Genomic DNA, 26,861 nt, shown 5'->3' with positions numbered 1-26,861 from the left:
ATAACTGATATAGCACACTGGCCAATCAGAAACAAGGGGGTGCTGAAGGCCCACCCACCAATGAAAACGAAATATTGAGTGTTAAATTTGTTTGGTCAGTGAGAACAGAAAACAAGATATTGAGCTGAGTTTGTGTTTTTTATTTTTTACCCCAAATTTAAAAAACAAAAAACCGACCTGTTTCCGGGTTTAAAATGTACCTTGGTCCTACTTACTGTTTATACTTATACTATTTACATACGCTTCTTTGTTTACTTATTTACTTGCTTAAAAAGACATTTATTTTGCGCTGCTTCATTAAATTGTATGTATGCGATGCAGGGGTTTTCTACCTGGAAGTTATTGTAAACAAACTTTGTGATTGGTTCTATTGCTTACTATTCTTATTTATTCACATTTCTTGAACTGTTCAATTGAACTATTACAGCATGTGAAACCTGTCTACAGTGTGTTCATAATTGTTAAGGACTGTCTCTGGAAAGAGATGGTGTTGATGATTTTTTTTTTTCTTTTTATTTATTTGTTTATTTTTGATGCTGTGGGCACAACAAACGACCTTCCATTCACCTCCATTATGTTGCAATGGAGGCATGAATCTACCAGACAGATATCTCAAAACTTGGGATAATACAATCAAAACTTATTTGTGTGTGATTTGGGCGAACTGACCCTTTAAGGGTACAGGCGACTTCAGGTTTAGGCCACTAGGTGTCACGCTGAGTTCAAACTGTTGGCGACGCAACATGCTTGGTAAAGCAGAGGAAGATACGGCAGACACCGCACCTTCGACCAAGGTAAGCGAACAAAGCCCAACTTTAAAAATATTGAATGAAAGGCCCAGAAATGAAAGGCTAGAGTACTATATGGTGAACACTTGCTTTGATAATTTATCTTACTAAACGAAACGTAAAGTTACTCCGTCTTACGGTGCCCTTCTTCAAAACAAACGACTCAAGCTATTTTAGCAGATAAGTGGCTAACGTTAGCTAACTTTATCTTAGCTATTCGATTTGGGTAACTTCAACAGTCAAGGCAGTTAAAATGACAAGTAGGGTTTTCCGGACAAACATTTCAAAATAAAATACAAAACCGAATGGCTTGTGAAATTGTCGTTGGCGTAAAATGGACGGCTTTATTCCATAGCAAATATCCGGTGTTACTCACATTTTCTCTGCTAAACTTGACAAAGTCAGGAACTTTAATAGCTAACTAGCTAGCTAGTGGTAGCAGGTTAAAGCATTTATTTATGGGACTATAAGTTAACGGAAACTACGCTAATTAAAAATTATAAACAACAATTGAAAGAACGGTACGGCCAGTGTTGAGTTAAACTGGTCTCTATTCATAATAACTCACTCTTTAGGTAGTATATGGTATAAATAGCTACGTTGTTACCACAACTAACAGCTTTGGTATGTACGTGTTGTTGACACTGGTTGGGTCAGTCTGTGACAAATGCTGAACAAAGCTGCACTTCATAACTCCGGTTTTGTGAATATCCATGAGGGAATGACACGATCAGTTATGTATAGATGCAATTAATGACATTGAACGTAAATATATTGTATTATTATTAATATTTGTTAATGCCATTCCACGTTTCGCCTGCGTCGCGAATTTTGATACGCTTCCTTTTTTTTAATATCAAAAGACTGGTGGTGAGCTGTTTTGAACCCTTGTGTATCTCACCAAAAACTTATTTGACAATAACTAAATGTATTCTTTAATGAATTGTAATTCATTTAATGATTTATAACGTGGTTGTGCCATTCAATTTTAACATACTACACCAACACAGATGTTCAGTAAAATTGCTTTAATTAACTTAAGCCTATATCCCCTTGAACTTAATGTCCCCGTGTTGGTCTTATGTCTCAATAAGTCACTTTTATGCTAAACTCATGATAGCAGTCTTAACTAGATCAGACCTGTAACATTTTTGTAACTCGTCCAGCATCACACAGATATGAATTGAATGCTGTCAGATTAACATAAAAACTACAATTTATTCAATGTAAGCATGTGAGCACTGCATTAAAGTAGACTCGAAATACCTGGAACTAACTTTTAAATACAGAGAGAGATTACACACATCTTATCCCTCTGATTTAAGAGTATTGTAATAAAGCTGTAATTTAATTATCCTCTCTAGTACACAAAGAAGATAAAACCCCCTCAGTAGACCAGAGAACACTGTGAATTAGCCAATTTTAAGTTGTTGAGGAGGTTCTTCTCATGTCAGATCAGCCTGTATAAAACATTGGTTGTTCCCTTGTGGTTCGAAGCCAAAGAAGTAAAAAAAAATCAGATCAGCTGCCTCTTTCACTGCGTTTTCATTCATGCAGTTGGCAAATCCGTGTTGAAATATTTATATATAGATATAGCATAGAAATGAACAAAAAAAAAGCTGATGGCATGATTTGTGTAGCACACACAGAGCTAATTAAACCTCCTTGACAACACACACACACACACACACATGACCAAGTAACTTTAGCTAGGCCTGAGATGGAGCTACATGTCAACAGCCAGAGCACTGTTTTGGTTTGCTGTAGTGTCCAGCTTGAAATCTTCCCACAGCCTGCAGAAAGTAAATGCGCATGTGTTTGCATTATTAACACTGTACCAATTCTATGCAGTTTGTAAAAGTTGTGATGCTAATCGTGTTTAGTCACCGACATTTTAGCCAACATGACGCCAGAATAAATCGCATGACTTATTGTGTGTGGTCTATCTATTTGAGGCAAATGATTGGTCCACCTGTGTCACCAGGTTGTTTCCAGAAGGTTTCAACATTTTGATAAATCTAGTTTTCTCTCCTGCTGTTAAAATTTTAAAAAAGTGGAAAGCGGTGCGTCTTCCTCAGCCTCCATATCATGGGCAGATATCCCACACTGCACATTAGCGGCTAACAGGATATCCATGTCACATAGTCAAAGTAAGTAGTCACTGCCATTCCTCACTGCACATGTCCCAAGCGTCCCAATGGCGAGTCGGCGTTTTTAATAAATGTAGCATTCATCCTTAAATTGTTGCTCAATATTGAGCCGCTACCCCCTCCCTTACCCACTGCTGCCATTACTGCCTGGCCACTCTCATGTTTACATGTGATGTTAGAGGTGGGAGCCTCTTTGAAAGGGTGTACTTGCATTATTATTTTATTCAGTGGCATAAAATGGTCTTAAAATGAAATATATTGTCAAGCAAAAGTAGTGACTATAACTACTTTTGTTACCTAAGAGTTAGTTGATCTGAGTGAGTGAGTTGAGATGTATTGTTGGATGTTACAAGACAGAGTGAACTCGGCAGCCACACATTTCTCTGCTCTATTTCTCTGTTTAACATCTTCAGGTTAGGCTAACCCATTGCTGCTAACTTTAGTGCTAACCCCCTTCACTTTTCCAGCACTTGGAGGTCTTGACAAGCTGCAGCGTTTGTTAACTGACACACAGTAGTCTGTACTGTACATTTACTGCAAGACTGACTGCTAACCTTTTCCTCTGCTCCGCTCGCATTCATGTCACCTTTCTGCCGCTCGCTCTTTCCCACCCGCTACACTAACATATTACGCACTGCCCTATTCCTTAACTGAGCTATGCTACCAGGAGTCTCTCAGGCTACAACACAGGGGTTGACTCACGTGTTGGAACAGTGCTGCACAGAGGCTCCCAAATGCCATTGATTTTCGAATGAATGAATATTTGATGTTATTTTTGGCATTAAAATATTTTTTTGGCCTGGCGGGGGTTCACGTTGTTATAATCATAGGAGAAACACTGATTCAGTAAACGTTCAGTGAACGTTCAGTAAACGTTGAGTACAGTTAGACCCAGCAGTCTCCATTAGGTTGGGAGAGTTTAAAGTTGTGAAAACAACAGGGGTGTTTTGAATACACCCCCGTTTTTTTCACAGGTAGTTTGTTAGTCTGTCTCTCCCGCCGCAGGAAATAATGGATTAATCCTGGAAGGCTGTTGATGTAGCACTTTTCTCCTGATGAAAGTAACAGGGAGATTATTCGACCAATGAGAATTTGGTCAGATAAGAGCATATCGACCAACTAATCAACCAGTCGACCAGGAGACTACAGCCCTAGTTGTTTCATAATATGCTCTATTGTTTATTTCATTGTGACACAAATCACCCTCTTTACGGCAATATTTTTCATCATTTGGAGTCTGTCCATCTTTTGCACTGATTACATTGATGAATTACTCTTCTTGGCTTTTTACTTGTGAAGCTTTTATTGCACTTACAGTAATGTAACGAGTGTAGATGTTAACTCTCCAACTCTCCACCACTGTCTGTCCCTCCTCTGCTGCCCCGCCCACACTGAGAAAGAGCAGAGAAGCAGTGAGACGGCAACCATAAATGACAGCAAAACGCGGTAGAGACTGTCTTTATTCATGATATTTACCAAATTTTGTGTGCACTTGTTTAATTTCAGCCCAGTGTGAGAGTCTCCGCTGCATTTTGCTGTCATTTACGGTGGCGCTACTCTCCTCTGCTCTCTATGGTTCACTGCAGGCGGGGCTGAGCCCTCCGTGTGTCTGCTGCACACACAGGAGAGACAGTGAACCAGGTGACGACAGCTACACTCGTTATGTTACTGCAATAAAAGCTCTGCAAATAAAAGCCAAGAATAGTAATTTAATCCATGCAAAGGTTTTAAAATATGCTATATCAGGATAGGAATCATCATCGGGATATGAAATGACCTGTATGGGATATGAGACTGTTTGGTCATATGGCACAGCCGTACCCTCCTAGCAGTTCCTCCAGCCTTTAGAGGTTGAGGTAGCGTCTTCAACTCATCACTCAGTGAGAAAAATGCCTTGTAAACTGCATATTAATGTGTGGTAGTATTGTTAAGTCAGCTAAGAAAGTTAAAGCTTCATCAGTATGTTGAAACAGTCCATCAGATTTGGGTTTATTAAAGTGACTAAGAAGAGGGACGTTTGTACTCTTTCGACAGAGAGAATTATTGAAATGTTTTATCAGGATCTATTTGATGTCGTATACTTACCATCGTTAAGTTTTCTGCTCGTTGAAAGCAGTTTTTATTTCATGCGTTTTTCTCACTTTGCGAGAGTCCTTTGTTTGTCATGTGACTGATTTACCTCTAGTGTCTAATCTTTTCAGAAGAATTTAAATAAAAAAGCTTGATGATTGATCATCTAATCATTTGGCCTTTTTATGTTAAAGGTCACTTGGAATGATTTTAATAAGTGATGATGTAGAAAAACAAAGATTTTAAATTCAGGATGTTCCACATTCATTTCGGGACAGCTTAGATTGTATTTTGGGACAGTTCTGGGAGGATATTGAAGAAAGTTAGTTAAAAGTCCTGGGTTTTTGCTGATCCAAAAAATGATCTGATCCGTGACTTAAATCTGTGATACGATCCTTACTGTGAGTTTTGTGATCCATTGCACCCCTAGTTAAAATAATGGCAAGCGAATTTTAAGCAGAAAAGGAAAATATGAATTAGGCACGTTTCTGTCAACTGGTTTGGAGCAAGTAAAGAAGGCGACACAAAGTGTAGTTTGGTCAGAACTTGGCGGTGTAGGCTACATGATGCATGGCTGTAATAAACAGAGGATAAGTTCAGGTTGCAAACCGGAAGCAAAACCAGTCTTTGGCGAGGCGAGAGAAAAATGGCGAGAGGTCTTCAGAAATTTGTTTCAGTTGTTATAATTGTTATTTCACAGGGCAGGAATTATACCACGGCCAAACCGTAATGCCCCTTCTAAAATTAACTATCCACATGGCCAGTTTGAAATGCCCTGTTTTGAACTGGCCGTTGTGCCCCTAAAGTTGTGGATTTCCTCTTTTCAAACTACATGTGACACAGCAAATAAACAAACTCATGTTTCCAAGTGTCTTCCTCATCACGCTGCGCATCAACAGTAAGATTTCTCCCACTCCTGCAAATATACGTGTAACATTAACGTAAACATTACCAGCTAACCAGCTAGCTAACATTAGCTAACAATAATGTTATGTGATGGTGTACGCAGCTAAACACTGTTCAGTGTCAGTATTAAAACATCTTGTGGTTTCAAGTTTACCAGTCACACACTCCTTCTAGGCTAACAGTCCAGCTGTTAGCCTGTTTGTCTTGTTGAGTTCCTCATCATCTGTCACCGTGATATTTGGCAGCTCGACATATTCCGTTTCTGCAGTGGAGACATCAGAAGATGCTTTGGACTTGTTTTCACTTGTCATGAATTCATTTCCTCCGTTGCAGAAAAACATGTTACACAAGCCTTCTGAAAATCCAGCAGGTTAAACTGGACTAACCAAACACTTTTAGGGCTGACTGACTCTAACACACTCATTATAAACAGACTTTAAGACACTCACTAGCCTAGCAACATGAAGGCTACAAACAACCCATGACAATGCAACTCTCTGTGTAGGAGTCGGGTTTACACATCTGATGTTGTGAACATGTAATTGTCTAGCTGTTAGCGGAGTGCTAATGAACCTATAAACCGACATGTGAGACCGGTCAGAAATATTCTCTGTGGTTAACTGTTGACGTCCTCAACCAGGCTGGTGTTGCATAGTGTTAGTTAACTGTGAGATCTGATGGGTTGCTACTTTTTCAGCGCAATGTGATGTTAACACACACACACACACACACACACACACACACACACACACACACACACACACACACACACACTCTGTAAGCTGACAGCCACTTCTCAGTTAATATGAATCAGTCTGTCGGCTGTTACCCTGAGAAGTTTCTCATCAGTGTGTTTAATATTTAACATGTAAGAAGTGTTTTATGTCATTTTTGTGACTGTTCCTATGATCTCAGACTCAAATTCTAATAGTTTCATGGGTATTGAAACTTGTTCAGATTAATTTTGATCACTCTTAGCCCATTTATAGACTGTGATTAATCATTAAAATATAACTAATAAAATAATGAATCGTTCACATTTAAAAAAATCAGGCAGCATTTTGTTGAAAAGTCAAACATTCAGTGTACAGTTTTAATGAACTCAGAAAAACTCAAGACAGAGACTCATCAGACATTTCTCCGTTCTCTGTTAAAGAACGCCTGAGATTGACACTAAAATGAGAATTGCTGGTCCACCTTAAAAGTCAGTCCACCTTAAGTGAACCTGGTCAAGTTAACGCGTTGTTGCTAACTTCAGGGCTAATCCCCTTCGATAGATGAGTATTTTCTTTGTCTTAAGAAGCTGCAGCATTTAGTAACTGACACACAGCCTGTACTGTACATTAACTGCCACATTGACATTGTACTGCTAAACGTTTCCTCTGCTCCGCTCGCGTTCACGTCATGTTTCTGCTGCTCACCCTCTGCGCTTGTGCTAGCACTGGCCTGACTACTGACGCATTCCCACTGTGTGCCGTTTGTCCACAATTACTGTAATTAACACCACACAAGTTAAAGTTCTGCTTCAGGCTCTGTAAGATTTTTTTAAAAGGACGGCTTAAACATTTTCAGAGTGAGTGAAAGAAAGGGAGAGAGGAGACAGAAGTGAGGAAGAATCGCAGCATGTAACGTTAATGGTGTTAAAAGAAAAACAAGGAGAAAGTAAAGCACTGATTTGAAAGGAAGAACGTGCAACTGATTCAAGATTTAAAGAAAGATGAGAGAAACACATAGGCAGCCCAAGACATGAACACATTCAGAGCAGGCAGAAAAACCTGGTAAGGTCTGACTTACACCTGTATCTAGATGAATTATTGATATGTAAATATTTTTAAAAGCATAATCTATTACCCAAATGTAAACAAACAAAAGTCAAAGCACAAGATCAAAACCTGCTATAAAAGGGCTTACAGATCTTTGAATACAGGCACTAACACGACACAACAACTCTGTTATCATGATGTTTTCTTAAGCAATAAAAGGTTGTTGACCTCAGTAACTGTTGTAAACACTGCACTAAAACTGACAGCTACTTTCAGGTATTAGGAAACACAAAATGCTAATTCATCATTCATCTGACTGAGTCATCTATAAGTCAAACTGTTGTCTTGATTTGGCTTTAAGTTTGAGCAAAGTCATTCCTCATAAGTCAGTTTTGTTATTTTGTCATATTACAAACATAGATCTATATGAAGGACCATTAAGATGGAGTGAGAATCGAGATTTGTTTTTAAGATAGAGACTAATCGGTTCATCTATCCATCCATAAGGCCTACATTTATTTATGTGTTGTAAATAAATATTGTTCATATTTATTTAATATATATTTACCTAATTGTTGTGCACTTGTTTCATTTCAGCTCAGTGTAGATAAAGGCACTCATACAACCGCCTTACTGTTCGTGTCTTTGAGGACACTGTCGACACCACGTATCCATGACATGCCCACCCTGTGATAAAACTACTAGTTTCAGTTTCAATCATTAATCTATAGAGCTCATATTGAAACAGACTTTACAAAGTGCTTCACAGATCAGGATCAAATGAAAAGATCATTAACAGGGAAGTGACGGCTTTCATAAAATTCATAAATTGAATCATTTATATGTTGACATTGTTTGGATGCTTTCAGCAGTTTGTTCATCTGAATTCTGCATTTGCAAACAAAATGAAAAAGTAAATTATCGTAAATTTACTTGTCTGAAGGACAAGTGCCTCAAGAAGTTAATGTTGAGCCCTGATAACATTTAGACTATATAGCACCTTTCATACAGGGGCTGTAACTCAAAGTGCTTTACAATAAAGTGAAGAGAATAAATAAAAACAGGCAAATTAAAAGAAGTGCAAATACTGCGTGTTAAAGCCGAGCAATTAAATGAATAACAAACATGACAATACAATATGTGAAAGATAGAAATAAAACAAAGGAAGGCATAAAACCAGTAAAATATGTAAAAGATAAGAATAGAACAAAGGAAGAGTGACAGTTAGTTAAAAAAAGGTTGAATAAATTGTTTTAAAAATGTACACAGAGCTTGCATCTTTTATATCCTCAGGTAGGGAATTCCATCATTTTGGTACATTGTCTTATATGTGTTATAGTTTGTATTTTAAAAAACAGCAGCAGAGGATCTAAGCAGCTGTGAAGGATTATAAAACAACAAAGAAATAGTAATGTAGACTGGTCCCAAACCATTAAGAGCCTTTTAAACAAGTAAAAGAACTTTAAAATCAATCCCTAAAGACACTGGGAGCCAGTGCATGTTAGCTAAAACTGGGCTGATATGCTTGTCTGTCTTGTTCTAGTTAAAAACCTGGCAGCACAGTTCTGAATTAGTTGTAGTTTATCAATGGATTGTTTTGGAAGAGCAGTGAAAAAGAGTATTACAGTAGTCTAATCTACTTGAAAACACATGGACAAGCTTTTTGGCATCCTGTTGGGATAGGAACAGCCGTACCTCAGCAATGTTTCTTAAAGGAAAGAAAGCTGCTTTGGTCACTGTCTTTATATGGGATTTAAAATTTAAGTCTGAGGCTAGGATAACACCCAGGCTCGTGACTTCTGATTAACCTGTGGGGCCAAACTGCCAAGTTGTTTGTGGACCAACTAATAAAATTTCTGTTCTCTCACCATTTAATGTAAGAAAGTTGGTCTGCATCCACTTATTTACTGCAGCCAAACCAGTTGTTAAATGGCAATGGTTTTGGTCATCACTTGGGTCCATCAAAATATACAGCTGTGTGGAAATTAAGTTTATGTTCTCTGATAATATCACCTAAAGGAAGCATGTACAGCAAAAAAAAGCAGAGGACCAAGACAGCTTCCCTGAGCAACACCAAAAGGTTTCTCATATTTCTTTGATAAATGATCTCCCATAGTGACAAAAAAAACTTTCTCCCCGATGTATAAGAGTGGAACCCATTTAAAACACTCCCAGAGAGGCCAACCCAGTTCTCATGTCACTCAATAAGAATATTGTTATCAATTGTATCAAAGGCAGCACTTATATCTAACAGAACTAGAACGGAGATCTTGTTGGCATCGACGCTAATCCTGATATCACTGACAACTTTGGTGAGAGCTGTCTGAGTGCTGTGATTTGAACCCTGACTGAAATTTTTCTAAAATATTATTTTTGTTCAGGATATTGGTAATTTGGTTAAAAACAACCCTTTCCAGTATCTTACTTTGATATAACCTATAGTTATTATCAGCGTCTATGGCAACGGCCGATCGTAGGGAGCTAATTTGTGCAAACACTGCATTCATGGATGCTCCTACTATGTAACTTTTCAATTTTTGGGAGGCTTTTTAACACTTAATGTCATACAAATTTATAAACAGTCCACCATTGCAAAATCAATAGGGAAAAAATTATAGTGATGAAAGAGATAATATATTTGTCTGAAGGATTTTGTGGCGTGATTATGAATGAATGAATATGAATTTTGACAGTCTAGAAACATGTTGGAGTTGGCATGCCCTAAAACTTCCCATCTAACTCACAACATGACTCCACCATCAGTGCTTGCACAAATCAGATTTCCTCATTGTTTCTTCATAACTGCACTGTCACAATGTTATCACTGTTTCTCTGCTAAGGCGGCAGAGCTAGCAGCTTTCCTTCCTCTTTTTATGAGCCAACCGTCATTTCATGTCATAGTTCCAGCTTTTTTGAGCTCAGCTCGATGCTGCAACAACTGAATTACTCTGACCTCTGAATAACAGCAAGGTATATTTTAATAGTCTTCTCTGCTGCTTCCCTCAGCCCTCCTGTATCCCATCCCATCTTTCAATCTGCCCTGTCTGGTACAGTGTCTTCTCGTGTGTTTCCAGTAGTGTGGACTAAGTGGATGTTCTACTGTGGGACAGCTCACTCAGTCAGTCTGTCTTGTCCTTGCAGGTAAAGCATGGCGATGACCGGCCACAGCTCATGCTCCTCCATGAGCAACCACACCAAGGAGCGGGTCACTATGGCCAAAGTGACCCTGGAGAACTTCTACAGTAACCTCATCGCCCAGCACGAGGAGAGAGAGATGAGGTAACACCCACAAGTTTCACATCCACTGTGCACTATGCATCTAAGTAGGGCTGGGCAACATGACCAAAATCTCATATCCCCATATAGGTCATTTTATATCCTAATAGCAATACCTATCCTGATATAGCACATTTTAATACTTGTCTGTCCATTCTTCGTATGGATTAAATTAAATTAATCTTGGCTTTTCACTCATGAAGCTTTTACTGCTCTTACAATAACGTAATGAATGATGTTGTTGTCAAGTCAAGTACTTCAGCTGGTTCACTGTCTCCTCTGTGTGCAGCAGACACACAGAGGGCTCAGCCCTGCCCGTGGTGAACCATATTTCTCTGTTTAGCACCATACAGTCAATGGTTTAGCATCGTCAGGTTAGTCTAACTCCGGGACTAACCCTCCTCACTTTTCCAGCAGTCGGTGAAAGAACAGGCGAGAGTTTTCTTGGCCTTGAGAAGCTGCAGCATTTATTAACAAACTGCAGCCTGTACTGTACATTTACTGCCAGGTTGACAATTTACTGCTAACCTTTTTCTCTGCTCCACTTGCATTCACTGTCACTTTTCTACAGCTTGCTCTCTCACTCAACGACTCACTCACTTACGTACTGCCCTGTTATTTAAAAGGAAATACCCTACCAGGAGTATATCTGGCAATGACACAGACGTTGACTCATGTTTTGAAACAGCGCTGCTGAGAGGCTCTCAAACACTGCTTTCTGAATAAATGGGTGTTTGGTGTTATTTTTAGCATGTAAAAAATATTTTTTGGCCTGGTGGGGGGGTTCTTGTTGGCCTGGTGGCCTGGCAGGCCAGTACAATTATAGGGGAAACACTGAACATAAATAATGACAGTCTCTACTGCCTCTTTTGCTGTCATTTATAGTTGCCTCCTCGCTGCTTCTCTCCTCTTCTCTGCTCTTTCTCACTGTGGGTGGGGCTGAGCCCTCTGTGTGTGTGTAGCGTAGTCAAGGAGAGACAGACAGCGGTGGAGAGTTGACGACAGCTACACTTGTTACGTTACTGTAAGTGCAAAGGAACCTTGGCGAGTAAAAAGCCAAGAAGAGTCATTTATCACTGTAATCCGTGCAAAAGATGGACAGACTCCAAATGATGAAAAATATTGCCGTAGAGAGTGTGATTTGCAACACAATGAAATAAACGATAGATGTTTTTCTATCATCACACGATATATATAAATCGGGAAATATTATTCATGTCTGAGCCCAGTTACCGCAGTTACAGTACAGTCAAGCACACCTGCAGAGCAGCCGCCCCACACTAACCTGATATAATAGCCTACATGAGTCTTATATTTTACTGGTAAGACTGGTGTTTTAATGTTGTTTTTCATCATCTGTGATGTGTAACATCAGATTTCTGCACAGTTAGAGAAATAAAAAGTGTGCGTCCTGGTATTACTTCAGTTATAAAATGCAAGTGCAGCACAGAGTGTCTCTCCTGCAGCTGTTGACAGCACTGTCAGCCAAAGAGTTGATCACACTTGACAGTAGAGGAGGAGACACTGGTACGCGTCTGTGTCAGCAGTAGCTTAGCTGACGTCACTGCATTTAAAGCCCCTGGAAAGGCAAATCCATGATTGGCTATTAATCATGTCATTTGGGATCTAATGTGCATATAGTAAACACCTACAAAGTATGAGAACATAGCCTTTGACATAGCCTATGTAATTCTTTAGAAAGTTTCTCTCCCTTCCCTTGTTACTGGGTTGCAGTTAGGCGGGGCTAAACTAGGGAATTTATTATGTAATAAATACCTGCCCAATCATATTTAAGAGAAAGATGATTGATGTGGCTATCTGGTCAAGCTGACTTTACAACACTTACTCTCATCTCCTTCTATGAAGGAGATGAGAGTAAGAGATCACAGATCACAGAAAACAATGCTCTGCACTTTTCTTTGCTTTTAGCTAGAATGAGAATTCAAATTAGCCTGATATGGTTTGAAAGTTACTGTGTTAAGCTAACTAGCAGACTTGGGTATCCAAGTCCGTATTAATCACGGAGTGGATAAGTAGCTCATAAGTGTAGCATAGCAATGCTAATGCTAATCATTTCATGTAAGTGAACGAAAGATGCTAAAACACTTAGCTTCGTAGTCTGGAAGGTATAGTTCAATAAAAACAGATATGTGTGGTCTACTCTAGTCTGCTAGTTAGCTGATTAGTCAAGATAACTAATAGACCACCGGGGTAATTGATAATAAGCTCAAAAGTTTTAAATAGAAAAGCTAATGCTAACCGTTTCATGTAAGCGAATGAAAGATGCTAAACACTTAGCTTCGTAGTCTGGAAGGTATAGTTCAATAAAAACACAGTTTCAGGTGGTCTAACCTATTTTGTTAGTTAATGGATTATTCAAGCTTTCAACCTAATAGGGTCCATTTGATAGATTTGGTAGTTAATAGCAAAACATTTAAGCTAATGCTAACCGTTTCATGTATGTGAATGTAGAATGCTAAAACGATTAGCATCATACTCCGGGTGGTATAGTTAAATAAAACCACAGATTTGGGTGATCTAACCTGTTTTGGTAGTTAGTTGATTAGTCAAGCTTTCTAACCAAGTAGGGTCCATTTGATAGATTTGGTATTTTATTTATTTCTTTGTTCTACGGGCTTTAGGTGTGGCTGGTGCTTTGCAGCCTGCGTCTCCTGAAGTAAAGGAATTTAGGGAAGTTTTTACATGCAAAAACTCACACTTCAAGTCACTGTTGCCTATTATTATTTCACATTAAAGCTGTAAACACATTTTCATAATGTCCAAGCATTTCATGATATTTCTGATTAATAACGTTCCTGTCAGCTTGTATCATATTTGTAAAACCATTCAAGAAACAGTTGAGCAGTTTACATGATTCATGATAAGTCAGTTCTTCTAATAACAAACATTTAGCTTCATATTAACACTTCATGATGTGTAATCATAAAACCATCATTGATTCAACTTTCTCAGATCTACACATCTTAAACCATCTACTGAAATAAAGTTTAATACTGTAGTGAAAGGAAATAAAGTTAGGCAACACTTATGTGATAAGATCACTTTCAGAAACATATTTAAATATAAGTTGAACATAACTCTTACTTCATAATATAAAAGCATTCAACGTGACTATTGTTTAACAATAAAAGAAAACTTCAAACTGAAATCTTTCAAACATTATATCTTTACATTCCTATTACTTCAGAAACTTCATTATTTCAACACAACTACTTGTCTAATTTAACTATTAAAATATGATTGTCTATGAGGTCAGAAGTTAAACACTTGGGTGGTTTTAAAATACAAATACATGATTATCAAACATTCATGAACTCTTCTCATAAGGGAATTTAACTCTTGTCACTAGAGGGCAGTATTGTTACCTGTAGTAGAAAAGGGTAATAAAATCAAAGTCTTATATCTCTTTAGTAGATAGTCAAACACCTATGAAAGTTATACCATTCTTCTTGTATTTACATGACAAATAACATGATATAAGTTGCATAATGATTAGACATTTATGAATTTCAGGTTTGCAAGGAGGCTTCACAAAGTCCTCAGGAATGTGGGTTAGTTTATGGCTTTGGTGATAAGAGTCTGTCTTCCCTCTAAGGTGGAAGTTTTTTTTCTCTGGTCCAAGTGGCCTTTAGGGTCATTTCGTGCTTTTAGTTCATGTCATAATTCAACTTATCAAAATGGTTTCTTAGGAGGTCTTTCTGAGTCTGTTGAGCATCACTGGTAACCCCCATTTAAGGTTACAAAGGTGAGTTCTGCAGGCCGAGGGTCTGCTCTTACCAACTTAGGAATCCAGAGAGTCTGTCTCTTATTTTCCTTAAGAATCAAAGATTAGTTAACAGAATTAAAAAAACAAGCGATTGTCCTCCTACAAGGTCATTTAGAAATAAGAATCTGTAAAAGTTTACAGCCTGTTATACTGTCATCCTACATTATCCTGTGTATAATGATGTGGCTAAAGAAAAGGCAGCAATTCTACTGGATTCTCGACTAATGCAACGACTGCGTGCCCTAGCTGTTGTAACCATTGTAAATGATTTGATGGATACATGTTTGTGTAATTGATGGTAGGGCTGACTTCAGGTGAAGTCTCTATTTCTTTTATTTCTTAGCACATGCTGAGTATTCACCTGATGATGCTATACTAAAAAAAAATTTTGGGAAGCATCGGTTAAGTGTGCAGGTGCCTTTTTCTTGATATTGTTTTTGCCATCTTTCCAACAGAACCAGTAAAACAGGATGTGTACACAGTACTTGGTGGCTGTAAAGTATTGGTAATGGTAAAATGTTCTTTTCAGGCAGCAGAAACTGGAGAAAGTGATGGATCAGGAGGGCTTGGCTGATGAAGAGGTGAGTGCCTGCGGTGTTTTCCTCAGCATGCTCTGTGAGAATTCACTTGAAGGAACTGTGGTCTTTCCAAGTCCCTGTTACAAAGTCGGTTGGATGTTTTACATCCTCCGCCAACAGTGCTGTAATTGCTTAATACTTTTTTCCTTGAACAGAAAGCTTTGTCTTTTGTTGGATGGGGACATTCTCTAGCTTTACTAGATTGTGACAGTAGAGGGAAACATGGGGCGTTTAAGAGACTGGGATGACATGGAACAAAGGTTCCATGGTCTGAACCCCAGGCTGCCCTACACCAGCTTTACACAATTGGGAAATGTAGTTTTAACCGTTGTGCCTTGCTTAAAATACAATCAATAGAGTATATAGTATAATATATAGTATTAGGGACCTATAAGTAGTAGTATAACTACCAAATATTCATTCATTTTCAGAATTTTAACCCTTTAAATGCCAGTTTTGTAATGATACCACTATTTTTTATAAAAGAAGAAACACAAAAATTCAATATACTAAAGGCAAGTGGGAAAATGTTTGTTTTTTGATTATCACAGTCTGGGATATGTCAGTGATTTGCAACAACATTGATATTTATACATTATTATTTTTTGTGCAATGTCAAAAAAAGTCCCTTAGCATATTAGGGACTTAAAAGGTCAAAAAATTGCCATAAAAATATGATGTTTTCATATTTCTTTTCCACTTTCACTGAGTTAATTTTTTAACCAACTTCAGTCCTGATCAAAACTACTAAATATTCATTACTTTTCAGAATTTTAACCCTTTAAATGCCAGTTTTTGAGATGATACCACTAATTTTTATAAAAGAAAAAACACAAAAATTGAAATCTTTTCAATATACTAAAGGCTATGTGATTTTTTTTTTTTTTTTTTTGTTTATCACAGTCTGGGATATGTTAATGTTTACCAACAACATTGATATTTATGCATCATTGTTTTTTGTGCAGTGTCAGATTTAAAAACCTCCCTCCCCTGCTCCTGATGGCTGTGTCATCAGTGTGTGAATGGTTAGTTTCCTTTGATGGGCAGGTTGGGACCTTGCATGGTCGCCCCCGTACCTGTTCAGCATATGAATGTGTGTGAATGTGATTCATAGTGTAAAAGTGCTTTGAGTGGTCGGAAGACTAGAAAGGTGCTACACAAGTACAGTCCATTTACCATGTATGGGTATGAATAGGCATCTATGTAAACGGGGGGTTTGAACTTACTTTCATCTCTGTGTTTCAAAGACATATGAATCCGTACTTAAAAGACACATAAATCCGAGCAAATGGAAAAAAATGCCATCGGAATCATTTGCCCTCTTGTTTCACACACACACACACATAGACAGAGAGACAGATAAACACTTGTTCTGTCACTCCAAGCGTGCGCGCAAACACACACACACACACACACACACACACACACAGCTTCAAAGCTCAATAGCACATACTGTACTGTAACTCATGTAGGCATCTGTATCCAGTATAATATCTTATATTTTATTGAGTCAGAAGGCCTGTGTTTGTAAGTGCATGTGTGTATCGGGGAGGTGAAGGTGGGTGTATGTGTGTGTCTGCGAGAGAGAGAGGGAGAAAGGAGTAACCTGCAGCCTATATAAATGATGTCTCTTTAGCTTCTCTCTCACACACACACACACACACACACACACACCACATTTAGACATCCCTACCTACACATATCACTCAAGCTATAATATACTTGGCTGCAGTATTTGTAATAGAGGATTAATGCCTCTAGTGGAACAAGGAGAATAACATGTATTTCGCACAAAAGAAAGCTCAATCAGCTAGAAAATAGCAGAAACTAACATTTTGAAGCCGGAGCCTCAGTTTGACAGTCTTATAAAACAGAATGCATGAATTTATGCTGTAGCAACCATGAGATCAAAAATGTGGTTTTAATAGGTTTTAATGGGACCTGAAAGGGCCTTAACATGCTGAAAATTAGTATTGTTTCTACACAGTGTATTATAGACTTAAAATTAGATTAAAAAATACACACCTTTGCCAAAAATCATGGCTACAGCATAATGACAGCCAAAATTATCCAAAAAATAAAACGTTAAAGGCCCTTTTAGGTCCCTAGTGAGGCGTAAGGGTTAAGAAATATTTTGAAATTTCTGAACTTTCTCTATTTTATGTTCTCCAATCAAGTAGGAGCTTGGTAGACCTGAATTCCCATCATATATCCATCTCTCCGTCTCATTCATCTTTTCCTTATGGTTAGAGCAAATAATGATGTACAACTTTTTGAAGCTTATTGAGGATGATACACGGCGTGGAAGTAGTCTGAGGGGAAATAACTTCCCACACAAGCTTACAGACTGCATTCACAACATGTTAATTAATTAAGTGGAACTGTGTTATAGTGGCTTTGAGATCATGACAGATGCAAACCACGTGCACTTTATTCGCTTCAAGCAACTGACCGGAGCCAGTGGTGAGTGAAAGTGTGCATCACACAGAATGTTGTATTTAATGGTAACAGACATGTCTCTGCTCCGCAGAAACGTGTGCGACGCTCTCAGCACGCAAGGAAAGAGACAGAGTTTCTTCGCCTGAAACGCACCCGCCTGGGTCTGGAGGACTTTGAGTCTCTGAAGGTGATTGGCCGAGGAGCTTTTGGAGAGGTAAAAACACATAAAATAATACACGAATACCTGGATCATGAATTCCATCTGACATATACAGACAGGTGACAAATTAAAGGACAAACTGGTACAGGACCGGATGCTTGACCCCTACAGTTAGGGGATCTGGTGGCTCTGTTATGCTCCAGGGGGCATTTTAGGTATCAGAGTATCAGACCTTTATGTATCAGAGTTGTGTAACTTTATCGTCAAAGCAAACCAAACATTTCCTGCTTTACTGTTTCAAATTAAAAGCTTTTAAATGACTAACTATTGTGAAGAAATTACAGGAAGTGAAATGTGTTCCTCACTGAATTAGCGGAGCTTTGTTAGCGGTGCTAAAAACCAGTCAAAAAACAACATATGAAGCTATTTCTTAAGCAGATCAGTTAGAAATAACGCAGGGAGGAAGAGTACAAGTAGAAACAGCCACAGTGAGAACCAGCACACCTCCCACAGATAAACTACTTATTTTACTTTGCTGTGCTGTGTAATGGAGTCATGGCTTAGTGTAACTACTCCCACAGCGGAGCAGCAAAGTTGTAGCTGATGTCCATATAAAGAATTCAATCACAAGCTGACATCAGCTCGGGCTCAAAGTACAAAAAACTGCTGGAAACGTAGCGTTCAGAGCAGTCTGAAGTTGCTTTTGCTCACAGGGATTATTGCTACATATGTTTACGTAGTTATTTGGCACGTCGACCACTTTTAACATGAACATCAGACATTGTGACATAATATATATATATATGTCTGAAAATAAGGAAAAGCATAATACGTCTCCTTTAAGGAAAAAAATTCCGAGGTACTGATTCACACAATAAAGGCAGTGTAATTCAGGAGTAAGGTGACTGTTTAAACTCATCTAATATTATTTATATAGCCCAATATCACATATTACAAATTTGCCTCAAGGGGCTTTACAATCTGTACAGTGTATGACATCTTCTGTCCTTGCGCCCTTGATTTGGATAAAGAAAAACTGGGGAAAAAATCTGAGAAGGGAGATCCTTGTTCCAGGATGGACAGACATGTAATCGATGTGTTGTGCACAGAATAGACCAAGAAAGCAATATTTTTCAAGCTGTGTCTTCTTCTAGGTGCGTCTGGTGCAGAAGAAGGACACTGGTCATGTCTACGCCATGAAGATTCTTCGCAAGGCTGACATGCTGGAGAAAGAACAGGTGAGGAGGAGATGAAAAGCAGCAAAATACATACACTGCTGTTCTTGCAGCTATTGGGCATTTTTAACCCCCCTGTGTGTATGTGCGCTCTGACCTTTTGTTAGGTCGGTCACATCCGTGCTGAGCGGGACATCCTGGTGGAGGCAGACAGCCTGTGGGTGGTCAAGATGTTCTACAGCTTCCAGGATAAGATGAACCTCTACCTCATCATGGAATTCCTGCCAGGAGGTACGAGTCTCACCACTAAAGACCAATTCATTGTGTCCACGTCTGGTCCGATACTTACTCAGACAGCTGGATTGGATATCGATGACAATGGGGCCAATCTCAGTTGATCTATTGTCTAGAAAGGAAGACGCACGTGCGGTTGCCGTTAGGTGCTTTCCTCCCACCGGAGCTGGGTTGCTGCTGTTGTTTCAGCATTGTGAAGCACAAGGCTTAACGGACAGTGCAACGTGTATGCTAACTTATAACGTGAAGTTGTTTTGGATGCTGTTTTTAGTAAATAGCAGTTGTTCCGTGGTGCCCGTGTTACCTCAATAAGACCATCTATGGTAGCTAATCTTGCTAAGAGAAAACCAGTCGTGTGTGGCCTAAAATATAACGGCGAAACACCTCCACTAATTAAATCCAATATAACATAGTGTTATGGAAAATTTACTACTATTTACTACTATTACTTAACTTTAGGGGTTACAGATTGGGTTACACTGGGTCAAGCATGGACGTTGAGGTCACAGAGTGAGCAACAGTAAATCTTACAGAGAGAGACACCGGCTCCTCTCCTTGGATGCACGGCAGCTGTCTGAACCAGCGTTGTCACGGTAACCAAGGTCAGGGAGATGGCCCCAAGAATTAGAACTAAATTAGTTAGCAACCCAAATCAGCTGTATATGTGCTGTCTTTAACACACCCCAGTCCTCCTGCAAGTGAGTGTATCCCTGTGAATGAATGACTTGAATCACTCTTCATGAATTCATTATTTTATTATATAATTTTACACAAAAATACTTTTTTTTTTTTGGTTACATTTTGTTTTACAAAGTTAGGAAAGCAAAGTCAAGTCTGATGTTGCCTTACGCCTGGGACACACTGGATGTGTGAGCAGCGCGTCTGCATTGCGGAACCTCTTGCTTTTCATTTCGGCGCCGATGTTAACAGGTTAGAGCAGCCAAACAGCAGCAGCAGCAGCCTCGCATCATCTAGAGATTCAAGGTCTCTTCCACACAGTGAGACCTGCAGATTATTAATTAAACACTGGTATCGGATCGGTACTCTGTATCGGCCCATACCCAAAGCCCCAGGTATTGATATTGAGACTGACATACCTGCATACCTATGTGACCTCACAACATAATGCTGTTGGGAGATCAGAACCTGTGACCTGTATCACGCACCAGCTACTAACCTTTACACTTTCTGGCTCCACAAAGTTGCCTTACTCCTAAGTAGGATAGATCACCATGGTAGCTCGTGCTGTACAGTTTACCTCCTCAGGAACAGATTTAGACCGGATATAATCGAAACTAGTTTAGTTAGTGATTCAGACTGTCACTATTACAACCTAGAGCCCAGACAGTAAGTATGTAGACAGGCTCTGTTCAATTTGAAATAAAATAATGGTTACTACATTAAAGTGCTAAATCTGAACTTTAATATGAGTAGGTTTACATCAGTATAGACAGAACTGAGTGTGGTCTCTGTTGCTGTTGTCCGTTCAGGAGACATGATGACCCTCCTGATGAAGAAAGACACTCTGACAGAAGAGGCCACTCAGTTCTACATAGCAGAGACGGTGCTGGCCATCGACTCCATCCACCAGCTGGGCTTCATTCACAGAGACATCAAGCCAGACAACCTGCTGTTGGACTCCAGGGTAAGGAGAAACCGTCATTGTTCACCAGATAGACATGCAACTCGATGTGTGTTAGACCTGTGTTGGACCTATTCATGAGACTTCAGTCACCCTGCTTCTCACTGTTGGCAGAAACTGCAGTCCTCTGTGTAGTAGGGTTTGGCGATCGTTTCTATTTTCATATCATCCAGTTGTGGTTATTCAAGATCACGCCAGGGGTGGCAGGAGTAGGAGGGGGTGGGGGGGAGCTATGTCACAGCACACGTCCATGTGTCTGTGCTCGGTGCGACAATATCACAGCATTATGTTCCAGTTAACATTATTATCGTATCTTTAATATCACAATCCAAATCATATCCATAGCGTTAACTACCTTTATGGAGCGCAGTGCAAGGTTTTGGCGAGCAGGCACATGGAGAACAGCGATGCAGGGTGTCAGATCTATGGGAAAGAGACAGCAGACTTGTGTTGGTGCTGATTAACAGGGCTCAGCAGGCAGACATGCCACTCCACCACAAACATCTCTAAATGCACAATTGGGCAAAGATTCTTGGGATTATTTTTATAGCATTTTAGTTCTGATAGCAAGTTAGTAATAATCGTCTTAATATCAGTGTAGGAAAAACTAATTGTTGATCATCCCTTCAATTGTCGATATACAGTCTGATTGCCAATCGGCACAAGCCTACTGTATATAAACCTGAGAATTACACTGAATTACATTGAATAATTAGCAGATAAAAGTTTAATTTCAGTTTCACTTCCTTGTTTTTCCACCTGCACACTCCGTCTCTCTCGGTCACCCATGCACACACTTATTTTTCTCTCTCTCTCTCCTCTTTCTACATGTCAGTATCATTGAATTTATTTTCATTCCTGGTAGCAACACCAGGTCATCAAATCCAGGCAGGGCAGCCTCTGGGTTGACCCCCCAGTTAATGCCAACAAAAACTTCCTCTGTGTTTACAAAATCTGAATCTAGTTTTGAATCTTTTATTAAATCCATTTGTCTTTCACTTTTAAAATTTGTTACAAAAGTTAAAAATATCTCAATGATTCATAGATTTTATTGTGAGAGTGTGGTCAGATAGAGCTGCTCTTAATATTGACCAAAATAATCATGATTATGATTTTTGCAATAATCAATATGGCAAAAATCATAACCACAATTATTTTAGTCAATTTTGAGATCATGATTATTTAACCAGATTACTTTTTGACTCTCATTTTTTCCGATTGCCAGTGTCGATATATGCATATTACACATGCAATCATAGATTGCACTAATGATTGTACTAGCTGGGAGGCTAGCAGAGGCTAATTGGCTGTGCTTCCCTCCGGTCATGCTGCAGCTAACGCTCCGCTAGCCTCCCAGCTAGCCCCGGCTCTCTGTTTGGATCCAACCAGAGCACCATGCCCCAGTTTGTTATTCAGGTTAAAGTGGGAAGAAGCAGCTGGTCTGTCGGGCAGCTGAGTGAAGTGGAGCCTGCGGAGGAAGCACCTGTTAGCTCTGGTTTCACTACAGGCAGACTAACAAGGAAATAAAACCAATGAATCAATAAGTACAAACACTAAGTAAACACTGTTGATTTCTTCCTGTGGAGCCGACATGCAAACTATTTTGGTTCAGTAAATTTCAGCTGTCAGTTAGCCTGGTGAAGGCAGGTTAGCCGGCTGCTGGTCAGCAGCTGCTGCTGACAGACGGCCGGTTCTGTGGACAGAGACGCTCAACGCCTGTTGGAGGCGTTTAGGGAGGAGTGAAAGCGCCCCGGTGTAAAGGAAAGGGGTGTGCTAGATTTGCAACATGATAAAACGAGAGCATCATTACGCAATGACAATAATAAACAATAACTGTTTTATCGTGATTGTTTTGTTTTCATAATTGTTCGAAGCCAAAATCATAATCGAAAATAAAATTCAATTAATCGTACAGCCCTATGGTCAGGTCATTCCTGCAAAAGAGAGCCTGGCTGTCAGTGAAACGTCCTTGAATAAATAAAGGTTTAAAAAAAAGATATGTGTACTTTTCGTTGATTGAGAAGGTAGAAACACTACAGTTTTGTGTGGCACCATCATTATTCTTTTAATGTGAAAAAACATCAGAGTAGCTTTGCATAATTCACTGTTCAAAAAACTCTTTATTAATCTTATACTAGCCTTTAATGCAGCCCCTCAGTATACATTGTGTCTCTTTACAGTCCATTTGAGCTCCTGTCTCTTTAAGCCCCTCCTCCTGATGTGCCCATTCTGTTCTGATTGGCCAGCTTTACGGATCAGCGTTGTGTAAAGTTACCGCTGATGCAAACCTAACATTTCCTGCTTTACTGCTTCAAATTAAAAGCTTTTCAATGACTAACTAATGGGAGGCTTTTATTGTGAAGAAGGTACAGGAAGTGAAATATGGTCCTCACTGACTTAGATGAGCTTCAATAGTGGAGCTAAAAACTGTTGAAACAACAACATATAGATATAACATTACCCTATTGTACTGGTGGAATTAGTGCTTTAGAGATGGACGTTATACTAAACTTACCATGTTAACCGTGTTGTTGTAGGGTACAAGTAATTCACTTATAATAATGACATGCTGTCACCTTGCGTTACTCTGTATACAATGATGCAGCTAAAAAAAGAGGCAGGGATTCAACTGACAAAATGTGAATGGACTCCTCGGCTGATGACTCATATCAACATCATTTAGGGGGTGCCCCTTATTTGAATACTGGCTTTTATTTGAGAATTTACTGTAGATTTATTGTAGAGCAGTTTCTCAACCTTGGTTGATGTGACCCCCAAATTTGAATTCCAAACTTTGGCTCATATTGTTTAAACATCACTGTATGCTTCAGTAGTTCTAATAGTGTGTGTTTTGTTTCCAGGGCCATGTGAAGCTGTCTGACTTTGGTCTTTGCACCGGGCTGAAGAGAGCTCACCGTACCGAGTTCTACAAGAACTTGAACCACAGCCTGCCCAGTGACCTCAGTAAGCAAAGTCAGGCAACCCTTTCCATTTTTTTCAACTGTAGCTTGCATGCAACTTCAGCCACTCGCATCTAATTTTTATATTCAGAATTCAGCTTTATGTTGCTTCATATTTATATTTCGAGTGGGTCTGTGTACTTAAAAACAGTTCCAAGAGCAATGTTTAGGAAGACACATATAGACATCAAGCTGAACAAAGACAAGCAATGCTTCCATGCTGGTTAAGATGCATGACATGTTAGCCTGTAGGAGATGCAGTATTTAATGTAGTGCATTAGTAAGGGAATGGCTTTGTAATACTGAGATGTCCTCTCTTCACAGCCTTTCAGAACATGAACTCCAAGAGGAAAGCTGAGACCTGGAAGAGAAACAGGAGGCAGCTGGTGGGTGTGAACAGAGATCTGCATGCACAAACACTTTGACACTACTTTGGACATGTGGCATAATAGCTGCGCTACTATCCATTTGTTTTTATGTAGATAATGTATGGAATAAATTAATGCAAACAAAACAATTTTAAAGACATTTTAACCCAAACCCTGAGGCCTAAAAGCTTTGTCCAGAAAAAACCAACTCAGATTGATTATGTACAGTTGATACTTTTGCTATGTATTGATGAGGTATAATTACACACACATTATGTACATGCAAGGTTTTTCAAAAGGCAGCATCAAAGGAAAAGCACTGCACACTGACACAAACAGGCTTGCAGGCTCTATGATGGCAGGTGTGGTTAATTTAAACAGGTGAATGTCAGTCAGTGCTGGTTTAATCTCAACAAGCTGCTTCTTCAGTGTTTTACACATTTCCAATGAAAAAGAGCAAGGTCAGACAAAAGTTATACTTAATATAACTACACAGTCTAGCTGTACAGGATCCTGTCCCCAGTCCTGTAGACCTCCTCCTCGATGTGACAAAGCTGCCTGAGTTTTTCTGTGAACCAGGGCTTATTGTTATTGCAGGTGCAGAAAGTTTCGGTCGGCACACACATGTCCTCACAAAACCTGATGTAAGATGTCACAGTGTTAGTAAGTTCGTCCAGGTCTGTAGTTGCAGCCGCAAAAAAATACTCCCAAAGCTGCACAGGGAACAGAGTGATATGCGTCCTTTAATATTGTGTAGCAGTGGTCCGGTGTGTTTTTATCCCGTTATGCGACCATTCAGTGGAGTTGGAAGCCCAGCAGATGTAGAATGCTGTCAAGGATGGACTCAACAAGCCAGGCTTCAAACACAGAGCAGCAGATCCTGAAAACTCCCTGTTTGTTATGTTTATGAGCAGCAGGAGTTGATCCGTTTTGTTTGACAGAGAGTGGACATCCACTCGATGTAATGACGTGGGTGGTGTTTAGAACCCCGCTCCAGCATGCTTCCCTCGCCTGCATCTCCTCCAAGCCCTGATATTTTAGAATGTCTGAAAAAGTTACTGGGTGTGTAAAGACTGGTCAAATATTCAACAGTTCTTCATTTGTGAATGTGATATGAAAGGGAGTACTGAAGACCACACAAATAAACAAAAACGTAAAAAAAATACTAGAGAGCGCAACAACGAGGCAGTCATCCGTGGCACCATCTTGTTCTAAAGATGGTGTCATCTTGTTCTTTATGATTTTAACATCAGTGTTTATTGTATAGGGCGGTAGTTGGAGCAATGCGTAGGGTCTGTCTGGTTTAAGGATAAATGTAATCAGGGCAGTATTCATATGGTGGGGAATTTTAAAATTATGCAGGATTTTGGAAATCATTTTTGAAAAATAAAGGTGAAAGAAGGTTCCAGAGATGCTTATAAAATTTTGCTGGGCATCCATCTCAACCTGGGGACTTGTTGTTGGGTATGAGCGAACTAACTCTCTCCCTGGCGTTCCCAATCCTCTCCAGGCCTTCTCCACAGTGGGAACCCCAGACTACATCGCTCCAGAAGTCTTCATGCAAAATGGATACAACAAGCTTTGTGATTGGTGGAGCCTGGGAGTCATTATGTATGAAATGCTGATCGGTAAGAGACACTATAAAAACATAATCACTTGATTTACATTAACGGGTTTGAAACCAGACCGATACCAAATGTTGTCCTTGCTGTTTCCAGGTTATCCCCCGTTCTGCTCAGAGACGCCTCAGGAGACATACAGGAAAGTGATGAACTGGCGGGAGACGCTCACCTTTCCTCCGGAAGTGCCTATATCAGAGAAGGCCAAAGACCTCATCCTCCGGTACCAACACATCACTGATTAGACATTAACGCAGCTGATTGCAGTGACTGTATTTGTTTTTTATATTGATGATGAATGCATTGTTTTGTTTTGAACATGTCAAACACATAATAGCATCTAACACCCTCTGTATTGAGTTGTCGTATGAACTATTACATACGGTAGTAAGTGAACACTTGTGTGCAGGTTCTGCTGTGAGGAGGATCACAGGATTGGTGCTGCAGGTGTGGAGGTGATCAAGTCCAATCCTTTCTTTGAGGGGGTGGACTACGACCATATCAGGTGGGTTCATTTTAAAAGACTGTTAGTACATCGAGATCTTGTCTCAGATTATTATAGCCGAAGGGAGCTCCAGAGTCGCTGGTAATTCTCTGTAGGTTCATCAGTATGAGTCATCTCACAGTGTTATTATGAAAAATATCAATTATAGCCACTTCACAAGACACTAGATAATATGATCCTGTTGATTCTCCAACTGAATGGGCTCTTTAACCACAGTTAGAGGTTTGATTTGTTCATCTGAAGTGAAAGTTATCACGAGTGTGCACATATTTTGAAATAAAAGCAACATGTAGAGAATTGACGCCATGATGATTGGCTGAGTGTAGATTGATGACTGCACTGTTGGTGGATTGTTGTTGTTACAGACAGACAGTTCTTTCA

The 26,861-nt window shown here is 39.4% G+C and overlaps 1 protein-coding gene across 3 annotated transcripts in view; it reads left to right on the top strand.

Annotated features, from left to right (window-relative positions):
- Positions 1-646: 646 nt before the first annotated feature.
- The window catches only part of LOC121896115 (serine/threonine-protein kinase 38), a 28,975-nt gene continuing 2,760 nt past the window's right edge, over positions 647-26,861 (top strand). Inside the window, exons 1-12 of one of the 3 annotated variants that reach the window (XM_042409783.1) lie at positions 647-794; positions 10,819-10,956; positions 15,270-15,321; positions 17,849-17,971; positions 19,072-19,155; positions 19,260-19,383; positions 20,877-21,031; positions 23,890-23,992; positions 24,313-24,374; positions 25,867-25,984; positions 26,075-26,198; positions 26,385-26,480. In XM_042409783.1, the coding sequence (XP_042265717.1) occupies positions 10,826-10,956; positions 15,270-15,321; positions 17,849-17,971; positions 19,072-19,155; positions 19,260-19,383; positions 20,877-21,031; positions 23,890-23,992; positions 24,313-24,374; positions 25,867-25,984; positions 26,075-26,198; positions 26,385-26,480 (1,172 nt within the window). In that variant the 5' untranslated portion in view covers positions 647-794; positions 10,819-10,825. Of the gene's footprint in view, positions 795-10,818; positions 10,957-15,269; positions 15,322-17,848; positions 17,972-19,071; positions 19,156-19,259; positions 19,384-20,876; positions 21,032-23,889; positions 24,002-24,312; positions 24,375-25,866; positions 25,985-26,074; positions 26,199-26,384; positions 26,481-26,861 lie in introns of all 3 variants that reach the window. The other 2 variants (XM_042409785.1, XM_042409784.1) reach the window with 2 other exon arrangements.

This window comes from Thunnus maccoyii, chromosome 4 (genome assembly GCF_910596095.1).
Source record: "Thunnus maccoyii chromosome 4, fThuMac1.1, whole genome shotgun sequence".
Classification (NCBI taxonomy): Eukaryota; Metazoa; Chordata; class Actinopteri; order Scombriformes; family Scombridae; genus Thunnus; species Thunnus maccoyii.
Note: the sequence above shows the minus strand (reverse complement) of the source record. Positions and strands in the feature narration are given on the sequence as shown.